Here is a 22,730-nt window from a genome sequence, read left to right on the forward strand (position 1 = left end):
TTCTTGCTGCCTCTATATTATATTTTTACCCAGGAAATAAAAAATTAAAGATCTATTCAACTATACTGTTTTTAGTGAAATGGAAGTTGATGTGCATTTTATTTTCCATACATTGATGTAATTTGTTTAAAATGAAAGTAAGATTATATGAGTCATATAATTTCCATACGGGTTTATTAGTGGACAAGCATGGATTCAATTAAAAAGGAAATAAACATCTGTATAATACCTTCATTTTCTTGAAAAGGAACATTTTATAGAAGTTGGAAAATAGCAAGGAGGGAAAAGATCATGTCAGCACAATGTTACTGGTCATATACAACGCAATCTTATGTTTCATAGATATTTCAACACAGGAAATGGGTATATTAGGAAGTGCCTAATTCATAGGTTTTCCTGACCCACGTACAGTGGTTTCTTTGAATGACTCTGAAGGAAAATCTGTAAGCAGTGCTTTTATACCAGCTTCAATAATGCATATTTCAAAGCCCAAACTAGTCAGCCACGTAACTGTTTACATAGTCAACATTCAGTGGGAAAATAAGTGTCAACAGGTTCCACTTTCCCAGCCCAGAACAGCATGTGACCTTTCATTATAATCCTCTTGAGTCTCTGATTAGTAAGGGGATATTTTATTTTTGTTTTTTCCATTCAATAAATCCAGGATTCTTAGTTTACTACTATCTGAAAAATAACAACTCTGCCCACCCCAGATCCTACTTAGCCACTTAAAAGACTAACACAATCCTATTACATTAGAAACACTGTAGGGAGGGCCCATGTCTTTTCCATCTTTGTTTATGGCAAATAGCAAAGTGGTTTGCACAAAGTAGAACATTAATGAAATGGATTATGGTTTCCTATAACAACAACAAAAAATTCCACAACATAAAGTGTTTTTTTTAAATGTTTTGATTGCTATAATAGCTTGCCAATGACCAAAAATCTCTAGATTCCTAATAAAAGCATAAGTATCTGGGACCAGCCCAGTGGCACAGTGGTTAAGTGTGCCTTCAGTGGCCTGGGATTCGCCAGTTCGGATCCCGGGTGCGAACATGGCACCACTTGGCAAGCCATGCTGTGGCAGGTGTCCCACATATAAAGTGGAAAAGGATGGGCAAGGATGTTAGCTCAGGCCCAGTCTTCCTCAGCAAAAAGAGGAGGACTGGCAGCAGTTAGCTCAGGGCCGATCTTCCTCAAAAAAAAAAGCTATAGGCATCTGATTGTCTCAAAGAACTCTTTCAACCATCTTTTCTAAAGAGAGACTCTAAACTATTCAATGCTTCCCTTAAAAACTATCAACAAAAGTACTGCATATTTTCTACAACTCCTATTTTATTTACAATTATAGTTCTAGCAATGTTATAATTTTATTTTACTGCAGAAATCATACTATTTATTAAATTCTTGTCATGTATTATGCAATGTGCCAAGTGTTTAATCTACATTTTCTTTTCAATATTCAATTGATATTAAGACGAGGGTACTCTTTTAATCCCTACATTACAGAGCAGAACACTGTGGCTTAGAAAATTTGGCATTTTGCCATCTGTAGTACTAAGTAGTAAATCTGGAACTTGAGTCTACTTACAGTCTACCTCCAACTTCTATGATCTTAACCACGGAAATACTAAACCCTCTAAAGCCAGGATCATACTTCTCTTCCCATCAACAAAATGGCCCATTGAATCCTCCAAATAGAAACATGTGACTCGTACTCAAAAATTCCCTCTCACCATTTCCCACATCAGAACAAAAAATACCGTTTGCAGTTATCACCCACATCACTCAAATCCATCTTTTTCCCATCATTCATTCTGTTATTCCTTTTCCTACCCTTTTTTTATCTATCGTCTAAAATGTTACGATGGCCTCTCATCTGTCTCATCTCATCCCCTACCCCTACAGACACATACTTATCCTCATATACCGCAGCCAGTGTACTTTTAAAATACATATTTGATCACATCCACCATTGTGCAAATTCTTTCATGGACGTTTATCTTCTTTAGGGCATTGTCCGTGCTGCTGAGCACAGTACAATAGAGCCCTTAGAGCTGATTGTTGCCCACCTCTGTGGATTCCTTATCGCTTCTCCCACATTTATTTGAGACATATTTACAAAGGGAGAATTGATCGGCCTTGGTGACCAAATGGATGTGAGATCTGAGGAGTGGAAGAGGAAAAGAAACTTGGTATAGTTGTAGATTAAATGTAAGTATCTAAGGTACAGTAATGTGGAGATAAACATTGGGGTAAGAGTTCAGGAGATCTTTTTCTCCAGCTATCTACTTAATATCTCAACAACTTCTTCTGTCAAAGACAACTCAAACTCAACATGTCCAAAATCAGATCCACGATCTCTGTACCCCATGCCTGATATCTGAGTGCACCATGTCTCAAAGAGTATCAGCACCATCTATCCAGCTACCAAGGCCAGTTATCCATGGCCACTCCCTTTGCCTCAACTCCCTTCTTAGCCATATCCTAATTGTCACCACATCCTGCCTAGTTTGCCTTCTAAATAGTTCTCAAATCAGTTCTCTTTTATTCATGTTCCCTGTCATCTTCCTGGTCTAGGATACCATTTCTTACTTCTCTTGTCTGATCTTGAAATGCATTTATTAGCATCTGCTTTATCCTCTTTATAGTTTATTCTCTATACTGAAGGAATTCTCATCTTTTCTGTCTGAAAATCTGAACATATCATCTCTCAGCCTACTTATACACAATCAGAACTTTTTGTGTTTTTCCTTCATAGCATCTACCACAGTTGGAATTTTGCTTCATTTGTATGCTTACTCGATTCTATACTTTCTTTCCCAAGCAACTCTAAGCTCCATAAGGCACTTGCCATCCATTTATTCCCAGGAACTAGTTCCATGCCTAGTACACTATTTAATGAAAAATTGAATAAATTAATTAATAGACGGACAGCAAAGATCTAGACCTCTGTTTTGGTAGTAAGAAGCATATAGTCAGGGAGTTCATGGTTCTGGATGATTCATCAACGGAAAATGTAGAATGTGGAAGAGATGCAAGTCAAGTGGAGGTCTAAGGCAGTCAGCCCAAGAAAGAGACTGAGGTCAAAAGTGAGAAGAAAGTAGGAAAACCATTAGATAATTATGTCATTGACAGCAAGATAGGAGAGAAAGATTGTCCAACTATGTAAATATCTCAGAGTAGTTTAGAAAGAAATTGGAAATTTTTGTCTCAGGATAACCCATATTACCTCTTCACTCTAATTTCTACATAGTCTTTTATTCATACAATCATCACATCTTGACCTATAAAATTTTCCTTAGTCTCTATCATATACATGAAATACTCTCAAGATGTTACGTCTTCATTCAAGCATCCTCTGTAATTCTACCATTTCTATTAAGATATTTATGGAAATTGCAAGAAAAAAATATCCTTAATCCCAGCCTCATTTAAATGTTTAATTTATTTAACATTTTCACTGATTTTTCTGATAAAATGCATTTTGTGATATCTCATATATCCACACAATGTGTTTAGTCCAAGCACTTGTTATAAACACTCACAAAATAAAGGCCTCACTGTGGAGGTAGTGTTAAAAACTTTATAGCATGAGCAATCAGAAGAGTACACTTTCACAAGAAACAATAAATCTGCTTACAAATGAGAAGGAAATGGTTAATCATTTTAGTCTTTAAAGAATTTTTAAATATGAAATACATAGGGTCTGAGGTAAAAATGTTTTCATACATCAATGGCTCATATTTAAAATAACTAGTTATATTACTAGGAAAAAAATACTCATTGTACCTATCATTTGAAGTATTACACAATTAATCCTTTTAAACATTTTGTACACGAATTGCACATAAGACTCAATGTTTTGTCTAAACTAAATGCATGAAACATCACAGTAATTTAAAATAGTATTTTGGAAAAGATGTAAAGAAAGAAATGTGAGTGTGCTTACATATAGTGCGTGTATATGTGGATATATATGTATGCATATATGTACATATATTTATACATACATACATATATACATATTTGTAGTACATATTATGTATAAAATTCAGAGGCATTCATGAAATAATACTGATTCTCAAATTAAATTGAGTTACCTCTGGCTTAGTACAGCTCTTTTAAAATGAGCTAAACAATTATCTAAACAATATCTATGTCAAAAGCATCTGATCCATTGAACCACTAAATGCTTTAAAGGAAGTATGTTTTCAAGAATTTTTATTCTTTGAGTAGCTGTTATATAAAGCAGTTAATTTTCATAAAACTTCCCAGGGTATGGCCCTAGACTACATGTCCAAGCAGTAGCTTTGTGGGGATGGTATGAATGTAAGTAACAAGCAAATAATCCTATGACTTGAGGATTGAAAATATTGGGGTAGGGGCCCACAGATGGAGATGGGGGGCAGAGAGAAGTGCTATTTTCCAGAGCTCCAGGCTCTACAGCAGAGTAAATTCCAGACCTAAATGGAGAAAACTTATAAATCAATTTTGCAATTAGTTGACCGGGGGAGAAAGAGGACACCCGGAGCAAGATTCAATTACACTTTAGCATTTGAAACCCGGGATCACCAACCTTAGAAATAAAAAGTCGTGAGTGTGGGAAAATAAATCTAATCGTCTAATTTCCTAGCTACAGTTAAAGAAAATTACCTAGAAAAATTGCTATGGAATTAGTCCTTCAAGCCTAATAGGACATGCAGGTCAACTACGTCAGTTCTAAAACTACACAGTAATTTGTCTAGTACGTACTTTCAGTAAGATGAAATAAAAAGAGCACCAAATGTGCCTCTGGGTTGAAGTTCTCCATTGATTTTGCACCCACATATTACGTAGAGAAATCCTAATGCTTAGGAAATAGCCATTTCCCTTGGAGAGTTCAGACCTCATAAAATTCACATATAATTTCTGCTGACCACAAATTAACACAGAGTCAAATCTCATTAATATTGTATATTTTATAAGACTAATTTTTTAAAAACATATCCATTTAGTAAATGGCCTTTAAGTAAGCATATGATCCTAATAATTAGATCTTTCTAAAATATGTGTATTCTGTTATAAATAGTTTGCTATAAAACCATTTAGAGTCTGCTTTAAGACAAGACTAGGAAATAGAAAATTAAACCTTTAATGCTCCTTTTGATACAATGATATGCATTCTACTGATTATAATAACATCACAAATTCAAAGGTCCAAATAAATGACCATATGTTATTTTCAGACTTCAGCAAGCTATGAGTCTGGCAAGATTCCAGTTTCCAAATGAGTGACCACTCACCGAACACTAAATGTTAACTATTATAGCACTCCCAACAAAAGTTAAATTTAGGACCTTTTCTAGGGGGGAAAAGTCATGATGATGTAATTAAAGGTCATTTGGAGCAACAATGTGGAGAAAATAGATAAACTCACAGCAGAGCTATCTCATCTTCTCAAATCCAAACCCACCAACCTCCATGTCAGATGTGCCTATAGACTCTTCCTTCCCTCCTGCTCTAACTTTAATAGTCATTTCTTCCCCTCTCCTCATGCTCTGGATCCCATCTTGTTCTCTCCAGCAAGTATTCTCTTTCTCCCCTACACCATCAACATACCTCCCTCTACTGGATCATTCCCATTAATGTAAAACATAAGTGAATATTATCCATCTTAAAACACAACAAAACAAACTTCCTGGACTCCAGGCCCTAGCCAATTGTCACTCAATGTCTATGCTACACTTCACTGCAAAACTCTGCCAAAATTAACTGTTTCTGCTTACCTTCATGTATACAGTTTTTTCTCTTTTCTACCTACTCCAATGAGATGTTTAACCACAGCTCTCCACTGAAATAGCCCTCACCAACATAATCAATAACATATATCTAGCCAAAAACAGTGGCAAACATTTTATCTATTGTTGTGGGTTGAATTACATCCCTCTAAAAGATATGTTGAGGTCTTAAGCCCTGTGCCTGTGCATATGACCCTAACTGGAAATAGGGTCTTTGTAGATGCAATAAAATTAAGATTAGGTCATATTCAATTGGGGTCGGGAGCTAATCTAACATGATTGGACAAAAGACAGAGACACAGATGCACAGGGAGAATGCCATGTGATGATGGAGGCAGAGATTAGAGTGATGTCTCTACAAACCAAAGAACACCAAAGATTGCCGGTAACACCAGAAGCTAAGGGAAAGGCATGGAACAGATTCTCCCATAGATCCTTCAGAGACAGCATGGATTTGCTGACACTTTGATTTCAGATATCTGACCCCCAGGACTGTGAGAACAAATTTCTGCTGTTTTAAGCTACCCAGTTTGTGGTAACTTGTTATGGCAGACATGGGAAACTAATATCTCATCTTATGTAACCTCTCAGCAGCATTTGACATGGTGAGCATTCTTTCCTTTGAAACTTTTTCTTCCCCCATGTTTGTGGCATCACTCTACTTGATTTTTCTCCTACCTGCTACTTCTCTGTATCGTTAGCTGGCTCTTCCACACGTTCCAGATGTCTAAATGTTGGATGTCCTAAAGATCTGTCATAGGACTTCACTCTTTCTGCCTATACTCTCTGCCTAGCAAAGTTTTGCAAGTCCATGACTTTATACACCATTTAGATGTTAATGACTTTCAGATTTATACTCTAACCAGGATTTCTCCCCTAAGTTCCAAACCAATGTATGTAAATGGACAACCAACTTCTCCCCAAGGGCATCAAATAGGCATCACAAAATTAATATAGCCCAAAGAGAAGTGCTTCATTATTGATTCCTGAAATAAGCATTCCTGAAGAGTTCCCCTGTCACAGTTAAGTGCCACGATCATCCACCCACTTGTTCAAGCAAAAAACCTAGAAGTCGTCCTAATTTCCTCTCTCTTTAATATCCCACATCCAATCCATCAGGGAGCCCTGTCTGCTCTGCCTCCAAAACATAGGCCCAACTCAGTAACTTCCCTCCATCTCAAGTACAATCACACTGTTTTAAGAGTTTCATCTCTTACTGGTTGATTACAGAGCTCCCTAACTTATCTCCTTGCCTGTGGTCTAGTCCTCCTTCCTACACCTCCTACCCTGCACAGCAGTGAGAGTAATCTTTCTAAAGTATAAAAAAGATCATCCATTGACTTTCTATTACAATGATAAAAGAATAAATATAAAAATTAAAATGAAAAAATACAATAAAAGTTCCTTAAAATCTATATGGTCTGGCTGCCAACTTCCTCTCTGATCTCATCTGTCTTTATAACCTCCTTCAGTAATTATAATCCGGCCATTCTGGTCTTGTTACCATCTCTTCCCTATGCCACTATCACTGTTATCTTAGGAGATTTTAATATGCTGTTCCTTATTCTTGGGATATCTCTCCCTCTCAAATATTTATCTGTTTAGGATATCTCTCCCTTCAAATTTCATGGCTATCTTCTTCACTTCATTCAAGTCCCAACAGATGTCACCTCCTCAAAGTGACTTTCCTGTATACAGTAACCAAAGCAACCAACCACTCTCTATTCAATTTTCTAATTTTATATTCTCCAAAGCATCTACCCAGAGCTGAAATTAACAGCTCCTCTTTTAGTTTGCTTATTTATTTTCTATCTCCCTCTCTAAAATATAAACTCTCTAAGGTCATGGATTCTGCAACGCCCCAGTGTCTCAGTGACCAGAACAGTTTCAGGCTTAAGCAGGTGCACAAGAAATACGTGTTGAGTGATTGGAAAATGGGTGTGAGTGGGAAAGAAAACACACAGGCATATCATTTAGGAGGCTGTTATAGTAGTTTATTTAAGATAAATTGGGGTGTTGAATCAAAGTAAATGATTATTGAGATGGTGAAAAGTGAAGTAATTTGACTTATATTTAGGAGAATTTAGTGGCTTATTCAACTTGGGTGAGAGGGAGTAAAGAGTCTATATCAACTGACATACTTCTGATCTGGTAAATGAGTGGACGATGCTGTCATTCATGGCCAAAGAAAATATCAACAGGACATAAAGGTTAAAAAACACATTTTTGAGAGGAAGCATACCATTGTTGTAAAAAACACGGGCTTGGGGTCTCTAAAACTGTGTGTGTTTGTTGGTGTTACTCTAACCGTGGTCCAGTTTTTCAGCCCTATGGGATTTGATTTCCATCCTTACAGTGGATGGAATTTGTTGCGGTCAAACATTTTTTTTAAATATTTACATGTTGCTAGACCCAGTAGATGCTTTTGCAGTCCTTATCTTGTTTGATCACTGATGATCATTTGCTCCTTCTTGAAAGTCCTTATCAAGGATTCCTGTGACACCACATTTTTCTGCCATTCATCACACATTTCTAGCTATTCTTTATATTAATGGTCAGATAAATTCCAAACTTTACTGTTGTGATTTACAAGGCCCTCCAACCTCACCTCTTGTAAATCTCACTCAACCTCCTTCCTCTAAGAAACTTTCTCTGTTTTCAAGTCAGGTTAATTCTATACAATTATCTAACCAAGGTATGATTTTTTCTTCCTCTCTGAAGTACACTGGGGATTTTGTCTGCATGTGAAGTTTTCAAGTGACCTGACAGTAAGAAAACTTCTAACTTTTTTTTTGAGAAAACTTTGGTAAAACAGATCTCCTTACACATATTTTTCTTTTGCTCTAAATTTTTCATCATACTACTTCTGAGTATTTTTCTGTGAGTCATTTATTGCAGTCTCTGCAGGAGTATTTGTCTTTTTTTGTCCCCGACTTGGAACATTTTAAGACTTACAGAAGACAGTTATCACTAACATTGTATTAACAAAGGGTGAAAGTAAATATTTATTCCAAATAATATTAGCAACTTTACACATTTGGTCCAGCACACGTTTTAACAAAGCAAGCGCATGTTCTCGTTGGATGATTCAAAATCATGTCTCTCTATTATCTGGTTTCTAGCACATCTCCCAAGGTAGGACTATAGGACTGACTCTAGGATGATCTTCCAATGGTAGCATGAAATCAGGTAGGCAAGGGGCAAACTTGGGAATGAGTGGATGATGTGAGTGGGAGAAGTGTACTAGGAGGTAGGGCTGAAAAGAGGTGGGAAGTTTCAGTCTATCCCTAAGACAGATTTGGAGATGATAACCTGTCTCTCAATATAGGCATTTTTTCTGCAATAGATGTTTAGAATACTATTTTTTTTTTTTACCAGTTGGCTACTTCTGCAGATGTAAATAGGAATTTTAAAAATTTTCTACACCTATTCCTATAATATATAAATAATAAAAAGCCATATTATATCCTTCATGAATTATTCTTCAGGGAAGATATTAGAAGTTATATTATTAACTAACTGTGTATTATACTAATTGTGTCTTTAGGATGTACATTTTTAGCTGTTGGATGAAATGTACTCACGCTCACTTTTCCATTGCGATTGTCGTCTTCTCTCACTGCCAGAGCCTTCAGAAAATTATCTTGCAGGTCTTTACCAGCACTTGTTAATGTCCTATAAAAAGGAGGTATTTGGTTATAATATATTAGATAACAAACATATTTAAAACACTCTGGGGCCAACAATTAAGCTTCTTTATTCCAAGTGACAATTTCCTTATAACATTAAAAACACATACACATTATACACAATCATTATAAGCTATACACAATTATTACAATCTACCAGATTCCTCAATTTAATTTCATACAGTTATAGAGTTTTTATTTACAAATAATTGGGATCAAGTCTATAAATAATATATAAATCCATATCAATACTCATGCCAGATACAATTAATTTCATTTACATGCTCATTTTATTCTTTTTATCAGACCATGAAAATTCAATATAATTATACCCCTCACTACCCACAATAATTTTAAATTGCCTATAAGTTAAGTACAATTTATTTATTTAATATAAGAAAATTAAAATACTAGAGACCTAAGCCAATTCGGTTACTGAAGTATAGCATTAATTTTAGCTTTATGAGTAGGGATAATCAAGGCAAGAAAGCAAACTAGGTTGAATTATCTTTGTCAGACAAAAGGAAACATTAAGAATTCAAGAGAGAAATAACTTTCTTTGGAAGTAAATTTTAAGATCTCAATCAAAGACCTCAATCAAGCAACAGTGAACCACCTAACGAAGAATGAGTTCAAGAGTGATTTGCAAAATAATAATCCTCTCTTCATATGGCAATTTCCTATATACTCAACAAACATTTTTATGTGTCTACTATGTACCAGGAACTGTACCAGGCACAAAGATGAATGAGACATACTTCCTGCTCTCAGGTTGTCTGTGGTCTTATAGAGGTGAATAAATACATCTACACTATAATGGCACACCATGTGATAACTGTAATAATAGAGATGTGGATGGGTATCAGAGGAGTTCATAAGAGAAATCTCTTACCTATTCCAGAAAAGTCACTTAATCTTAATCTTTAAAGCAATTATTGAACTAAATGTTAAAAGATGAGATAGCATTAGCCAGCGTAGGGGAAGGGGGTGGAAGAGGGAGAGAGGTATCAGTAATAACAAAGGAGCAAAAGAATAGAGATGCAAAACTGCAAAGTGCCTTTGGGTAATTGCAAAGCAGCCAGAAAATAAGTACAGAAAGTGAGGGAGACATCATATAATACTAAAAAAACTAGCATTTTTATAGACATACTGCTGTAAATATTTAGTTAAGTCCACACTGCTACTAGGGGCAGAAGCCATATTCAAACCAAGGCAGTCTGGTTCTAGACTCTTCTTATAACCACCAGGCAACAGTGCCTTTCCAGGAAGGCCTTGCATGCTACATTAAGGAACTTGAATCTTGTCTTCTAGGAGATGTTGAACAAAAAGGGCATTATGCAAGGAAATAAGATGGTCAAGTTTGTGTTTTAGAAAGAATATTCAGCAGCTGTAAGAAAAAAGCCTGGAGGAGGGCAACACTGGAGGGATTAACTAGGGGACTATTAAAAAGCTTTAGTAAGACAAGATGAAGACCTAATTTAAAGCAGTGGTGGTAAGCATAGGAAAAGATAAATCTGGGAAAGATTTTAAAATGGACCTGGTGATTTCTTTTTGTGAAGAGTTAAAGAGAGACTACTGCCAGGTTTCATTAAATCAATATAGATATGTACAATATGGAACCTATCAGTTATTTTGTTGATCTAGAAATATAACCCTTTAAATTGATCATATCTTATCAGCTTTTACATTTCTACCTTTATGTGCCTTGGCTTGTAATATCAATATCAACTAATAATTCAAACATTGAAATATACATTAAAAAACCACTAATTAGCACCAATGGAGAGAATCAGATATTTGATATTTTCAATCCATTGTTTTGTCCAAAAGTGAGTCTTCCATATTACAATATACCTATCCACTGCTCTGATACTAAATCTCTAAAATATCATATTTATTTTGTTAGTTGCTTTCCCAAAAAACATGCATTATTTCTCCATTGCTCATAGGACAATCTTCTAATCACTTGGTCAGTTTCTCCCTAATTTCCTGCTTATGGTCTGTTTTTAAAACTAGAAATTCTCTGTGAAGTTTAAAGAGAGAATTAGTTTTACACGTGCATCAGTCAGGATTAGTTAGGCTATGCTTTAGTAACAAATGGCCAAATCTCAGTGGCTTACAATTACAAAGGATTATTTCTCAATAAAGCTACACATCAATAGCAGGTTGATTGTAGCTTTTCACCCAGGAGAGAAGAACTGGGAGGCTGATGATACAGCCTCTGTCTGAAACATTATTGGTTGTTGTGCAGAGGGAAAAGAGAATATGACCACACACTGGCTCTTAGAGAGTCTAATTCTAAGAGACACATGTCGCTTCCACTCACATTTAATTGGCCCAAGCAAGTACCATGGCCAAGCCGGAAATCAATGGAATGGGAAAGTATAATCCTACCCAGGGAAGAGTATCAAATATTTATAAACAGTAGCCCATGCACCCCTGGCTTCCTATAACATAACCAAAAAAAAGGTTGAGAGTAGATAGCTCAGTAAACAGGAGCAATTTCTGAGAGAAATTTAAAAGTACAGATTATTTGTTAAACAATGTGGTTCACTGCAATATAACCAAGTAAAGACGCTTTTGAAAATTAAGATCACTAATTCTAGCTCCAAAACAGAACTTTCCCCCACATACCCACAGAACATTCTAAAACTTACAGTTAAAGGAATGAAATAGACATCATTATGTGGTCTTCCGTGATAGTTGTAGACACTTGTTTTTAGCTCCCCAACATCCCTCCCCTTTTCATTGGTATTAGAATCCTAATTTTTATTTGGGCAATGGCCCTCCCATGTTCTATGCCTTGGTAGAATAGTCAATCAAGGTACCAGCTTACTCAAAACTCTTACTCCCAAACCTCAACTAATGAATATACCTCAAGCTTGACCAATGCCACTTCACCTCATGGGAATGTATATCATAAACAGAGAGACACAAGAATGAAAAGCAGCTGGAGTTGTAGTAACTATGCTTAATTTCTATGACATAGCCTTATTATTCAACTTTTTCTTCAGATCTATGATAATTGGTGCTCCTCCAATGAGGTTTTCAGCAGATATTTGGGCCGGACAAGAAAAGGGAGTAATAAGGAGTAGAATTCCTGCTGCCCCGGGAAACTTACTATAGCAGACACTGTTCTCTTTTCTTCCATAAACATGAAGCCCTAGTGTTACCTGGGCGTATAGCTTCTTGGAATAAAGACTACATTTCCGAGCCTCTCTTGCAGCTAGGTACATCCATGTGACTAACTTTTGCACAGTGAGATCTAAGTGAAAATGATGTACAATTTCTAGGAAGTATAATTAAAGGGGTGAGCGTATACTTTCTCCTGAGGTTGGTATGCAATAGAACAACTATTGCTCCTACTGCCATCTTGACTTAAATTGGAGGCCACTATTGAGAAAGGAACAGGGTCTCTGACACCTTGGAGCACCAACCCAGCCTTGACTGACACCATCTGGACTTCTGGAATATGAGACCGAAAAGAATTTATATTTTGTTTTAGCCACTGTCATTTTGGGTTTTTTCCATTATTTTTAACTAAACCTAATCCAAACAGATACATTCACCATAAGAAATTTTCTTACCTTTCTGAAAAAAGATGCTGTGGGATTTGCTTGGTGATCAAATTAGTCTTTAACCTTACCTGTAATAGTCTAAGAATTTCCCAAAAGACTGTATTATTTATGTAAGTAAAATGAATTACTTTGTTAAATAGTCAGAAAGTTATGTTTTTTAAATGGAAACATAAAATAATGGAAATTAAAATGAAATATAAGATTTAATTTCTATTCATTTACCAACTGATTAATACAAGTCACCACATTTTTCTGAACCTGGGTTTCATGATGGGCTAAACAATCTCTAAGCCCCCTAGAAGCCACAACTCTTGTGATTTAAAATGACCATACTCTCATCAATGACCAAATATTATTAATTTATAATCAGTCTAAGAAATGTGACTATGTTACCAACAATACATTAAGATCATACTATTCCTTTTTTACTATTATTCAAGTCTTACATACACAGACTTACATCATTTCCTATAATCTCTATGAAGAAGATAAATGTATTTTTGTTACATAAATTGAGAACAGAGAGGATAAGGTCTACAACCCCCAAGCTATTTGCAGCAAAGTAAAAAAAGTTATATGAGTAATCAATTATTATACCATGCTACATCTGAGAACCTGAAACTTTTCAGCAAGGGGAAATATTGGAAAAGAGAGTTAATGCAGAGTGTGTGGTAAGGAATTCTTAAATCTTTAACATGCATTACTCTTACTTAACTAGGTTTATTTAACAGTCAGTGACCTGAGAAACCTTGCTTAAATAAATATTACAAAAGGAGTTACTTCCTCAAGAAGTGAAGTAGGTCTGTTACAAAATCTTAGGGTTATAAGTTTTATAAAGGCAAATACTTCATCTTTGTTGTTTATACTCCACTACACTTTCAAAATGGGGTAAAAGTTATATGGATGAGTTAATTTTTACCAACCATGTTTAATCATTAGCTAAACGTATTTATCCAATCATACATGAATGACTCTAAATATATTCTTAATCCTCAACAATTAGACTACTGGTTTTATGATTTAGTTATGTTGTTTGCATATCACATATATTTACATTACTACATTGACATTAGAAGAAAAAGAATAAATAACAGAAGAGAAAAAAATTTGGATAACTTAAAATAGAAACATTTTCAAGAGTTTTTTTTCTGAAGAGTTCACTTATTTTAAAGATGGTAAAGTCTTTCAGTAAATATTTATGACTTATTAGTCATCTTAGAATTTTAAATATAAAATTGGGAGTGCCCTAATAGGCAAAATTTTATTAATTTTTAAGATGCATTCTAATAAGCAGTTTCTGAATAATCACTAAATCAAATCTAAGAATAAATCTATCTTAATAGCAATACGCTTTATCTATCGGACAGCCTTTGTACTAGTCTCTGTGCTAGGTATTTTGCAAATACTTTCAATTATCTTCAAGACAAGGAGGATATGTTTATTTCCACTTCAGAAATCAACTTGATTATAATCAGTTGGTATTTATTTTTTAATCTAGATATTACTGATTCAAAGGATTTATTCTACTATCTTAAAGCCACATAAATATCAAAACATCACATTTACATCACAATATTTTCACATCCTGAAAACAATGAGAATTCACTGGAGAAAAGAGACCTAAATTAGCAGCAGTAGTGGTGGGGTGAAGTACAACCTTCCTCTGGGGGCACCCTTGGAGTTATCAGAGTCCGCTGGTCTTGAGACCTCTACGAAAGCTAATTAGCCATAATCATCCTTCCAGTCTAGACTGGAATTCTGATCAACTGCTCTTTTCAGAGGTAGCTTTGATTTCTTTTAAAGCCAGTGAACTCTGACATAGCCTATATTTCATATTTCTAGAATTTATAAATTCAACTCATTAGCACTTGTTGGAATATGTAATTCAACCGCTCTGTACCTCAGTTACTTGAAATGATGTTTTACTATACTCAGTTTGGAAAAATTTAGTGGAAAGTAAAGTAAAAAATAGTAGATGAGTAAAAGTTTATTATAAACATTCGATAATACTATCTTCTTAAGAAACAAGAACACTTATCTATGAAAAAGTAGTTTTCAGAAATAGCTTTACTTTCCATGGATAAGTTTACTGACAAAACTATTTGTGTATATTTGTATGGTCTCAAATAATATAAATTTGTTTTTTTAGAGGCCAAAATGGAAAATTGCTTGCAAAATTGATAAAAAATATGATTTTATTTATCACAATATGTGAATTTTTAGACAATTCATTTGAGTTTTACATAGGGGAGATATTATTATTATGCTTTGATGTAGGGCACTTGTTGTTTTGTCAGAGAGAAACGATCTTGTACATTTTCTCCAGGACAACACAATATCTTTTGCTTTGTTTGTTACATAAATTAGGAGGGAAAAAAATCCTACTTTTCCTCAAACAAAGTGTTTTATAAATATCTCTAACACTGGCAAATCTTCACATTCCTTCTCCCAATGTATTATTGTATATTTACTCTGTATAGTCAGCTCAGGCCGCCAGAACAAAGCACCACAGACTGTGGGCTTAAACAACCGAAATTTATTTTCTCACAGTTCTGGAGGCTGGAAGTTAGAGGTCAGGATATCTGCAAGATCTGCTTCTGGTGAGAGCTCTCTTCTCTTAAGCAACTCACTGTGTTTACGCTAGTATCTCATTGTACTTTTAATTTGCACTTATCTGATTACTTTTATGTTCTGTATGCACCTACCGTTTTGTCTGAATTGTATGTCCTCGGAAAGCTACATGAATACCAGAAATTGTACAGATGGAAAAAAGAGCAATCAGAGAACAATTTCAAGTCCTTTCCTTTGAGTGCCAATTCAATAGGAGAATCCACCTTTAATATCTGAGGGATTATTTTTTAAAGATCTAAGAGGGAAAAAATAGTAGAACTAAATCCAGTGTGAGGTTTTTGAGTCTCCTGTCTTTTCTCATAGCTATTCTCAGTGGCTTTTCTTTCTTTTCTTTTTTTATTTAATTGAAATAATGTTCCTTTTGAGTCAGGTCAGTCACGATTACATTTAGTGAGATTTATGATTTAGGAATTTTTATCCTACATAATGATTTCCATGGAATTTCCAGGAGGTCATCAATTTATATTCTAATAACTTTCAGAAAAGGAGAAGATTACTTGAGAAATGAGATTCATTTACTGGTGAGAAGGAATGAGAATCAAATTTCCGTTGAGAAGATAAATGGCACCACTTTCCCCACCCTTTTCTATGTGAAAGAGTTTTTAAATTATCCAATGCACAGTAAAGCTATCAGCATCTCTGGGAAAAAACTTGAACTGTCAGGAGGACGCAGAAGAAAGACGAGAAGTGCTAACATGCACACTGGACAGCTGTTTCTTTTCATTTCTATTCTCAGGAAAACCCAAGTGGGAGTCCTGAAATCTGTGGTATCTTACATCAGTCAAACTCTACTCCCCCTGGATGAAAACATGCTTTTCTTTGAAGGGACAAAATGGGTTGGCCTCTGTGTGAGAAAGTGTCTCTGAACTCCTCGTATTTTGGTACATCTGGCAAGTTCTAGTTAATTTTTAAATATGGTAGGTTAAGATGTTCTCATACTTTAAGGGGGAAAAAACGTTGCTAAGGGAGGAAATAAATGTTCTTAGTCTCTGAATGTGTTTGACTTTATTCTGAAAGTGAATTAAAATGCAACTTTACTTTTACTCTCTTCTACGAGGCAGCTAAATCTTTTATCTGATTTGAAATATACTTCCTAATCTTCTGTTTAAACTTACAGTGAAAGCCAATGAGAAAATAGAAAGCAAGGAAAGTAACCTCTTGTTTGACATGCCTGACAGCAGACTCCTCTCTATCTGTGGGCACCACCCTCATTGCTTCATAGAATGCTGAGCAAATAAGCGTTTGGAAATGTGAAGGTGTTCAGGCTCAATATCTTTACGCTATATACACCTAGTCTCTATGTGTGTGTCTCTAGCTAATGATATTTGAAAGATTCTATATAAGGAGGTGGAGAACTTGATACAATGGAATTCCAGGGAGCAACTCCTCACTAGAGAAAAGCAGTCAAAGCAGAAGCCCATACTACATTTCTCAACAACTCTACAAGGTGGTAGGGATTGTCACACATCAGAAATGGCAGGTACTTGAGTGCTCATAGCAGAAGAGGATAGGATGAGGGGAGGGACTGTAAGAAACAAGAGGATATCGGTGTGGGACTGTGGGGAGAAAGATACCTAAAGAATACGGTTAGGAAGTCTTACTGTTTGATGTCCTCTGTATAAACCCCTGTGTTACACCTTTAATAAAACTTGCAGTACCAGGAGGCAAGTCTGACCTCTAGTGATAAAGAAAGTTTAGAAAGGATGGGACAACATTAGGATGAGAGACAGAGAGAGTTGGATGGAAGTATCCTAGACTGCTATGTGAGCTAAGGAAGGTTCAGCAAAGACATATCTATGTCCTTGAACCAAAGTCAGCCAATAAAGAGTTATGGCTCCCAGATATGAGTCCACTTTGATATCCCTACCACATGCAGTCACTGGGGGAAAGCAGGCCATGGGAGGTGTAGCCTTGGTGCAAAAGCACAATAGCTTTCAAAGACCATCTGATGGGGCCCTCAGCTAATGATACTCCCTATATGAGATGCAGTCTCATGACAGCCACAATCTCCTTTCATCTAAACCAAAATTCCTGAGGTTCAAAAACACAAACATAATAACGCATTTGCTTGATCACAAATATAGTATCAAAATAAAATTGCCAATATCATTATTAGTAATATGCTTATTGAAAACACTTTAAGACATTTTGCAGATCTTTTCTCCTTCAGGGTATATCCCACAAGGGATAAATGGCCAGAATGCTGTGCTTTAAAGTCACTTCACTTCAAAAATGTCCTTTCTTTATAGCCGTGATACCAGCTAGGTACACAATTAGGTTTATTTGTTGATTTTATTTAAATTTTTAAGATATTTTAAATTGTGCATTATAATTATATAAAAGATTCATAGAATTCTAAAATCAAACCCATAATTTAGAGATTTAGAAAAGTCTAGCTTGTATCTCACTCAGTTCCCTCTGCCCTATTCTATTCCCTCCCTTCTACATAGACCACCATTTAAAAAAAAAGGATTAGCCACACGTTGCTTTTGCAATTGTTATTATTTTTAATACAAGCATATCTAGCTAGCTATGTATTTATTTACATAAACAGTAGCACCATGTAAACATTTATGGCAACCCTACTTTTTCACTTAGCATTATATTCAGGGAATTATAGCACAGTACTAACAGGCATTTTCACTACTCTTTTAGTTGCACAGTACTCCATTGTATAAATATGTCATGGTTTAGTCACTTAGCTACTGATGGTCATTTGGGTTGTGTCCTGTTATTTGCTATGATAAATATTGCTTCAGTGTATAGCTTTGTGCATAGGTCATTTCATACTTTTGCCAGTATATTTTTAAGATAAATTTCTAGCAGTAGAATTGCTGGTCAAAGAGTACATGAATATTTTATTTTGTTAAATATTATCAAAATCCCCTGCAATGGGATTAGGGAATTTTGCAGTCTTCCCTACCATTAACGGGAGTGTCAGTTTCTGCATAGCCTCATTAACACAGTATGTTGTAAAGCTGTTAGATTTTTGCTGATCTGATAGGTGAGAAGCTGTATCTCAGTATACTTTTTGTATTTATCTTATTATAAGAAAAAGTGAACATACTTTCATGTGTTTAGAGACGATTTGGACTTCTTTTTCTATGAACTGTATGCTGATGCTTCATTTTTCTATAGCATTGTTGGCCTCTTGTCTATTTTATTCTTTAAACATGAAGAATTTTAGCTCTTCTCTGTGATGGAAGTTGCAAATAATTTCCCAAGTTTTTCACTTGTCATTCTACTTTGCTTATGGTGCATTTTACCAAGAAAATGCTTCACTTTTAGGTTATTAAGATGATTTTTCAATGTTATGAATCTTTCACTTATTGACTATGGATTTTGAATTACTCACAAATTATAGAGGAAATCATCCATGCTTTCTTCTAGAACTTGGTTTCTTTTTTATTTGTTTTAACACTTATATTTCTCATTCCTTGAAATTTACCCTGATGCACTGTGTGATAAATTGATCCACTTTTAACTTTGTAGCTCTTCAGTTATCCCAACACCAACTGTTTAAAAGTCTATCTTCATTTTTCCCACTGACTTGAGTTTATGTCTTTATCATATGATGAATTTCCATATGCACTTGAGTCTACTTCTGTGTTTTTTATTCTGTTCCACTGCTTTGTCTGTGCATGCATTAGTACCACACTATATTGATTACAGAAGTTACATGTGTTTTTTATATGTTTTTTATTTTATTTTATTTATTTGAGGAAGATTAGCTCTGAGCTAACATCTGCCACCAATCCTCCTCTTTTTGCTGAGGAAGACTGGCCCTGAGCCAAAATCCATGCCCATCTTCCTCTACTTTATATGTGAGATGCCTGCCACAGCATGGCAATGACAAGCAATGTGCAGGTCCACACCTGTAATCCAAACTGGTGGACCCTGGGCCACGGAAGCAGAACAAGGGAATTTAACAGCTGTGCCACCAGGCCGGCCTCCAGAAGTTACATGTTTTGATATCTGGTAAAGCTAGCCCCCCTCATTGGTATTCTTTTTTAGGGTTTTTGTGGATATTCTTGCTTATTTGCTTTTCCCAAATAAATTTTATTATTAAATTGTCTAGTTCCAAAAAAAAAAAAAAAAACCTCAAAAACTGACGATCATTTACCAGGATTACTTTAGTATTTCTAAATGTCATAGTTTGTGTTTATAAAGATCGTTGAAACAATAACTCCCATCTCACATGTTCTTTTATAATGCGAGCTTTGCTCTCACTAAGAGGAGGAATCTACTTCTCCTCTCTTTGACCTATATAATATGGCAGGAATGACATTAAAAATGCCTGAAAGCTCCTACTTTTGCACTTTAGGGAAGCCAGCAACCATGTAAAAAGTGTACCTACCCTGAATCTCTTATATTATATGGAAGTATAAACTAGCTAGATGGTGAATCCACATGAAGAGACATAGATGTTTGGCCATCCCCTAATTGTTCAAGCCATCCCAGCTGAGAAGATACATAATTGAAGAAGCCATCTTGGATATTCCAGCCTCAACAGATACCACATGGAGTAAAGATAAGCTAGCCCCACAAAGACCTGCCCAATTTGCAGAAACAATGAATAAATAAATTTTATTTTTATTTTTATTATTATTATTATTATTATTATTATTATTATTATTATTATTATCAACCACTGAGTTTGGGGTGGTTTGATTTGCAGCAATAAATAACCAAAATAGAAATGATAACCATTTTCTCCTTAGCCACATTTGATGGATTACATTGTTTCCTATCTCCTACTGAATCACCCTTGTATTCCTAGAATGAACTCCACTTAATCGTGATGTATTAATTTCTAATGCATGGTTGGACTTTATTTAAGATTTTTACATCATTCATAAGCAAGTTTAATCAGTAGATATCTTTTTAGGTATAAAATTTGTAAGGTTTGTGAATTCATGTTAAACACACTTCATAAAATAAATTTCAAAGTTTTCCTGCTTTTTCAATGCTCTGAAATTGTCTAAGTAGCATCTAGGACAATCTGATGTTAAAAAGTTTGGTGGAGAAGTGACATCAGCATCATGGCAGAGTGAGCTCTTCCCTTAGACTCTCCCCCATAAGATACAATGAAAAGGACATTCATAAACAAACAGAGGACATTCACACAACACAAAAGACACCTGAGAGACCCATGAAGCCATATGTCTGAAGGTGGAGGTGATGGACCCCACAAGAGGAAGTGGAAGGAGGTGAAGGGATCTCCTCTCCCTCCCCCAACAGCAGTGACCCAGGCCACGGGACCACATGCAGCTCTGAGAAAGGAGAGGGGAGGGCAACTCTCCTTGGGAATATGTTCACTTTCCAAATTCCCTCACAGCCCATGGGAAGCCCCACACAGAGATGGCTAAGCTATTGCAGGGGTGTCTCAATCAAGTCAGCATCCAGAAGAGAAGATAGCAAGGGCAGACCGAGAATGACACTGGGATCACGAACAAAAGAAAGTGCCTCTCCTCCCCCATGGCTCCAGTGCAGCTGGTCAGGCAGCTGGTCTGGCCACCGCATACATTAGAAAAGCAATAGCTGTGAGCAAGTGAGATGAAACTGCAAACAGATCCTACCAGTATAGATTCTAAGGACAGTCACAGCTGCCAGGGTTCACAGCCGGCACAGAATACACAGCTCCTGAAATCCCCACCCACAGTGGTGGCAGGTGGAATCTGTGGCCAGATACCGTCACTATGTAAAGACACAAATCCATGCCATCAAACAATATGAAGAAAAATATTAATAATCCAGACTAAAAGGAAAATGACAAGCACCCAGAAATCAATACTGAAGGCACAGAAATTTACATTCTAAATGACAGAGAATTCAAAACAGCTATCATAAAAAACCTCAATGAGTTACAAGAAAATACAGACAGACAGTTCAATGAAACAAGGAACAAAATTAATGAATGGAGGGAATTCGTCACAAAAGGCATTCAAACTATAAAGAAAGACCATTCAGAAATATTGGACATGAAAAACACAACAGATGAGATGAAAAATCTGGACTCCCTGAATAACAGAGTTGATATTATGGAGGACAGAATTGGTAATTTAGAGAACAGAAATATAGAAATGCTGCAGATGGAGAAGGAGAGAGATCTAAGACTAAAAGGAAATGAAGAAACTCTCTAAGAAATTTCCAACTCAATTAGGAAATGCAAAACAAGAATTATAGGTATTCAAGAGGGAGAAGAGAGGGAAAATGGAGCAGAAAGCAAGTTCAAAAACATAGCTGAGAACTTTCCAAACATGGGGAAGGAGTTAGAAATACAGTAGAAGAAACTAATAGAACTCCTAGTTATATCAAGGAGAAAAGACCTTCTCAAAGGCATACAGTAGTGAAACTGGCAAAAGTCAATGACAAAGAAAAAATAGTAATGGCAGCAAGGCAGAAGAAAATAACTTACAAATGAAACCCTATGAGGTTTTCAGCAGATTTCTCAGCAGATACCTTACAGGCTAGGAGAGAGTGGAATGATATATTCAAAATTCTGAAAGACAAAAACTGTCAGCCAAGAATACTCTAGCCAGTGAAAATATCCTTCAGATGTGATGGAGAACTAAAAACTTTTCCAGATAAACAAAAGCTGAGGGAGTGTATTGCCACAAGACCTCCTCCTACAAGAAAGGATGAAGAAGGCCCTCATACAGGAAAAAAAAAGAAAGGGTTTACAAAGCCTTGAGTAAGAAGATAAATAGGCAGACAAAATTTAAAAATTGCAGCTCTCTATCAGAACAGTTAGCAACAATTAACTAAAGCATTAAAGTTAAAGGGAAGGAAGACATCCAAAATAAATATAGTCTCACCATTTTGACCACAAACTCACAACACAAGATGGAATAAGCTGTGACAAGAACAACTTAGAAGGGGAAGCAGAAAGGGATGGAATTGCCTTAGACTAAGGAAATAAGAGGCTATCAGAAAATGGACAATCTCATCTATGAGATTGTTTTATACAAACCTCATGGTAACCAATAAACAAATAATCAGAACAGGGACACAAATGATAATTAAGGAGAAAACGATCATAGAGAACTACC

At 35.6% G+C, this 22,730-nt stretch overlaps 1 protein-coding gene across 1 annotated transcript in view; it reads right to left on the minus strand.

The window, feature by feature from the left end:
* Positions 1–22,730, minus strand: part of CFAP299 (cilia and flagella associated protein 299) — a 563,955-nt gene that overhangs the window by 316,496 nt on the left and 224,729 nt on the right. The window contains exon 3 of the mRNA XM_046657052.1: positions 9,365–9,455. Within this exon, the coding sequence (XP_046513008.1) occupies positions 9,365–9,455 (91 nt within the window). The remainder of the gene's footprint in view (positions 1–9,364; positions 9,456–22,730) is intronic.

Source organism: Equus quagga, chromosome 3 (assembly GCF_021613505.1).
Source record: "Equus quagga isolate Etosha38 chromosome 3, UCLA_HA_Equagga_1.0, whole genome shotgun sequence".
In the NCBI taxonomy this organism is placed as follows: domain Eukaryota; kingdom Metazoa; phylum Chordata; class Mammalia; order Perissodactyla; family Equidae; genus Equus; species Equus quagga.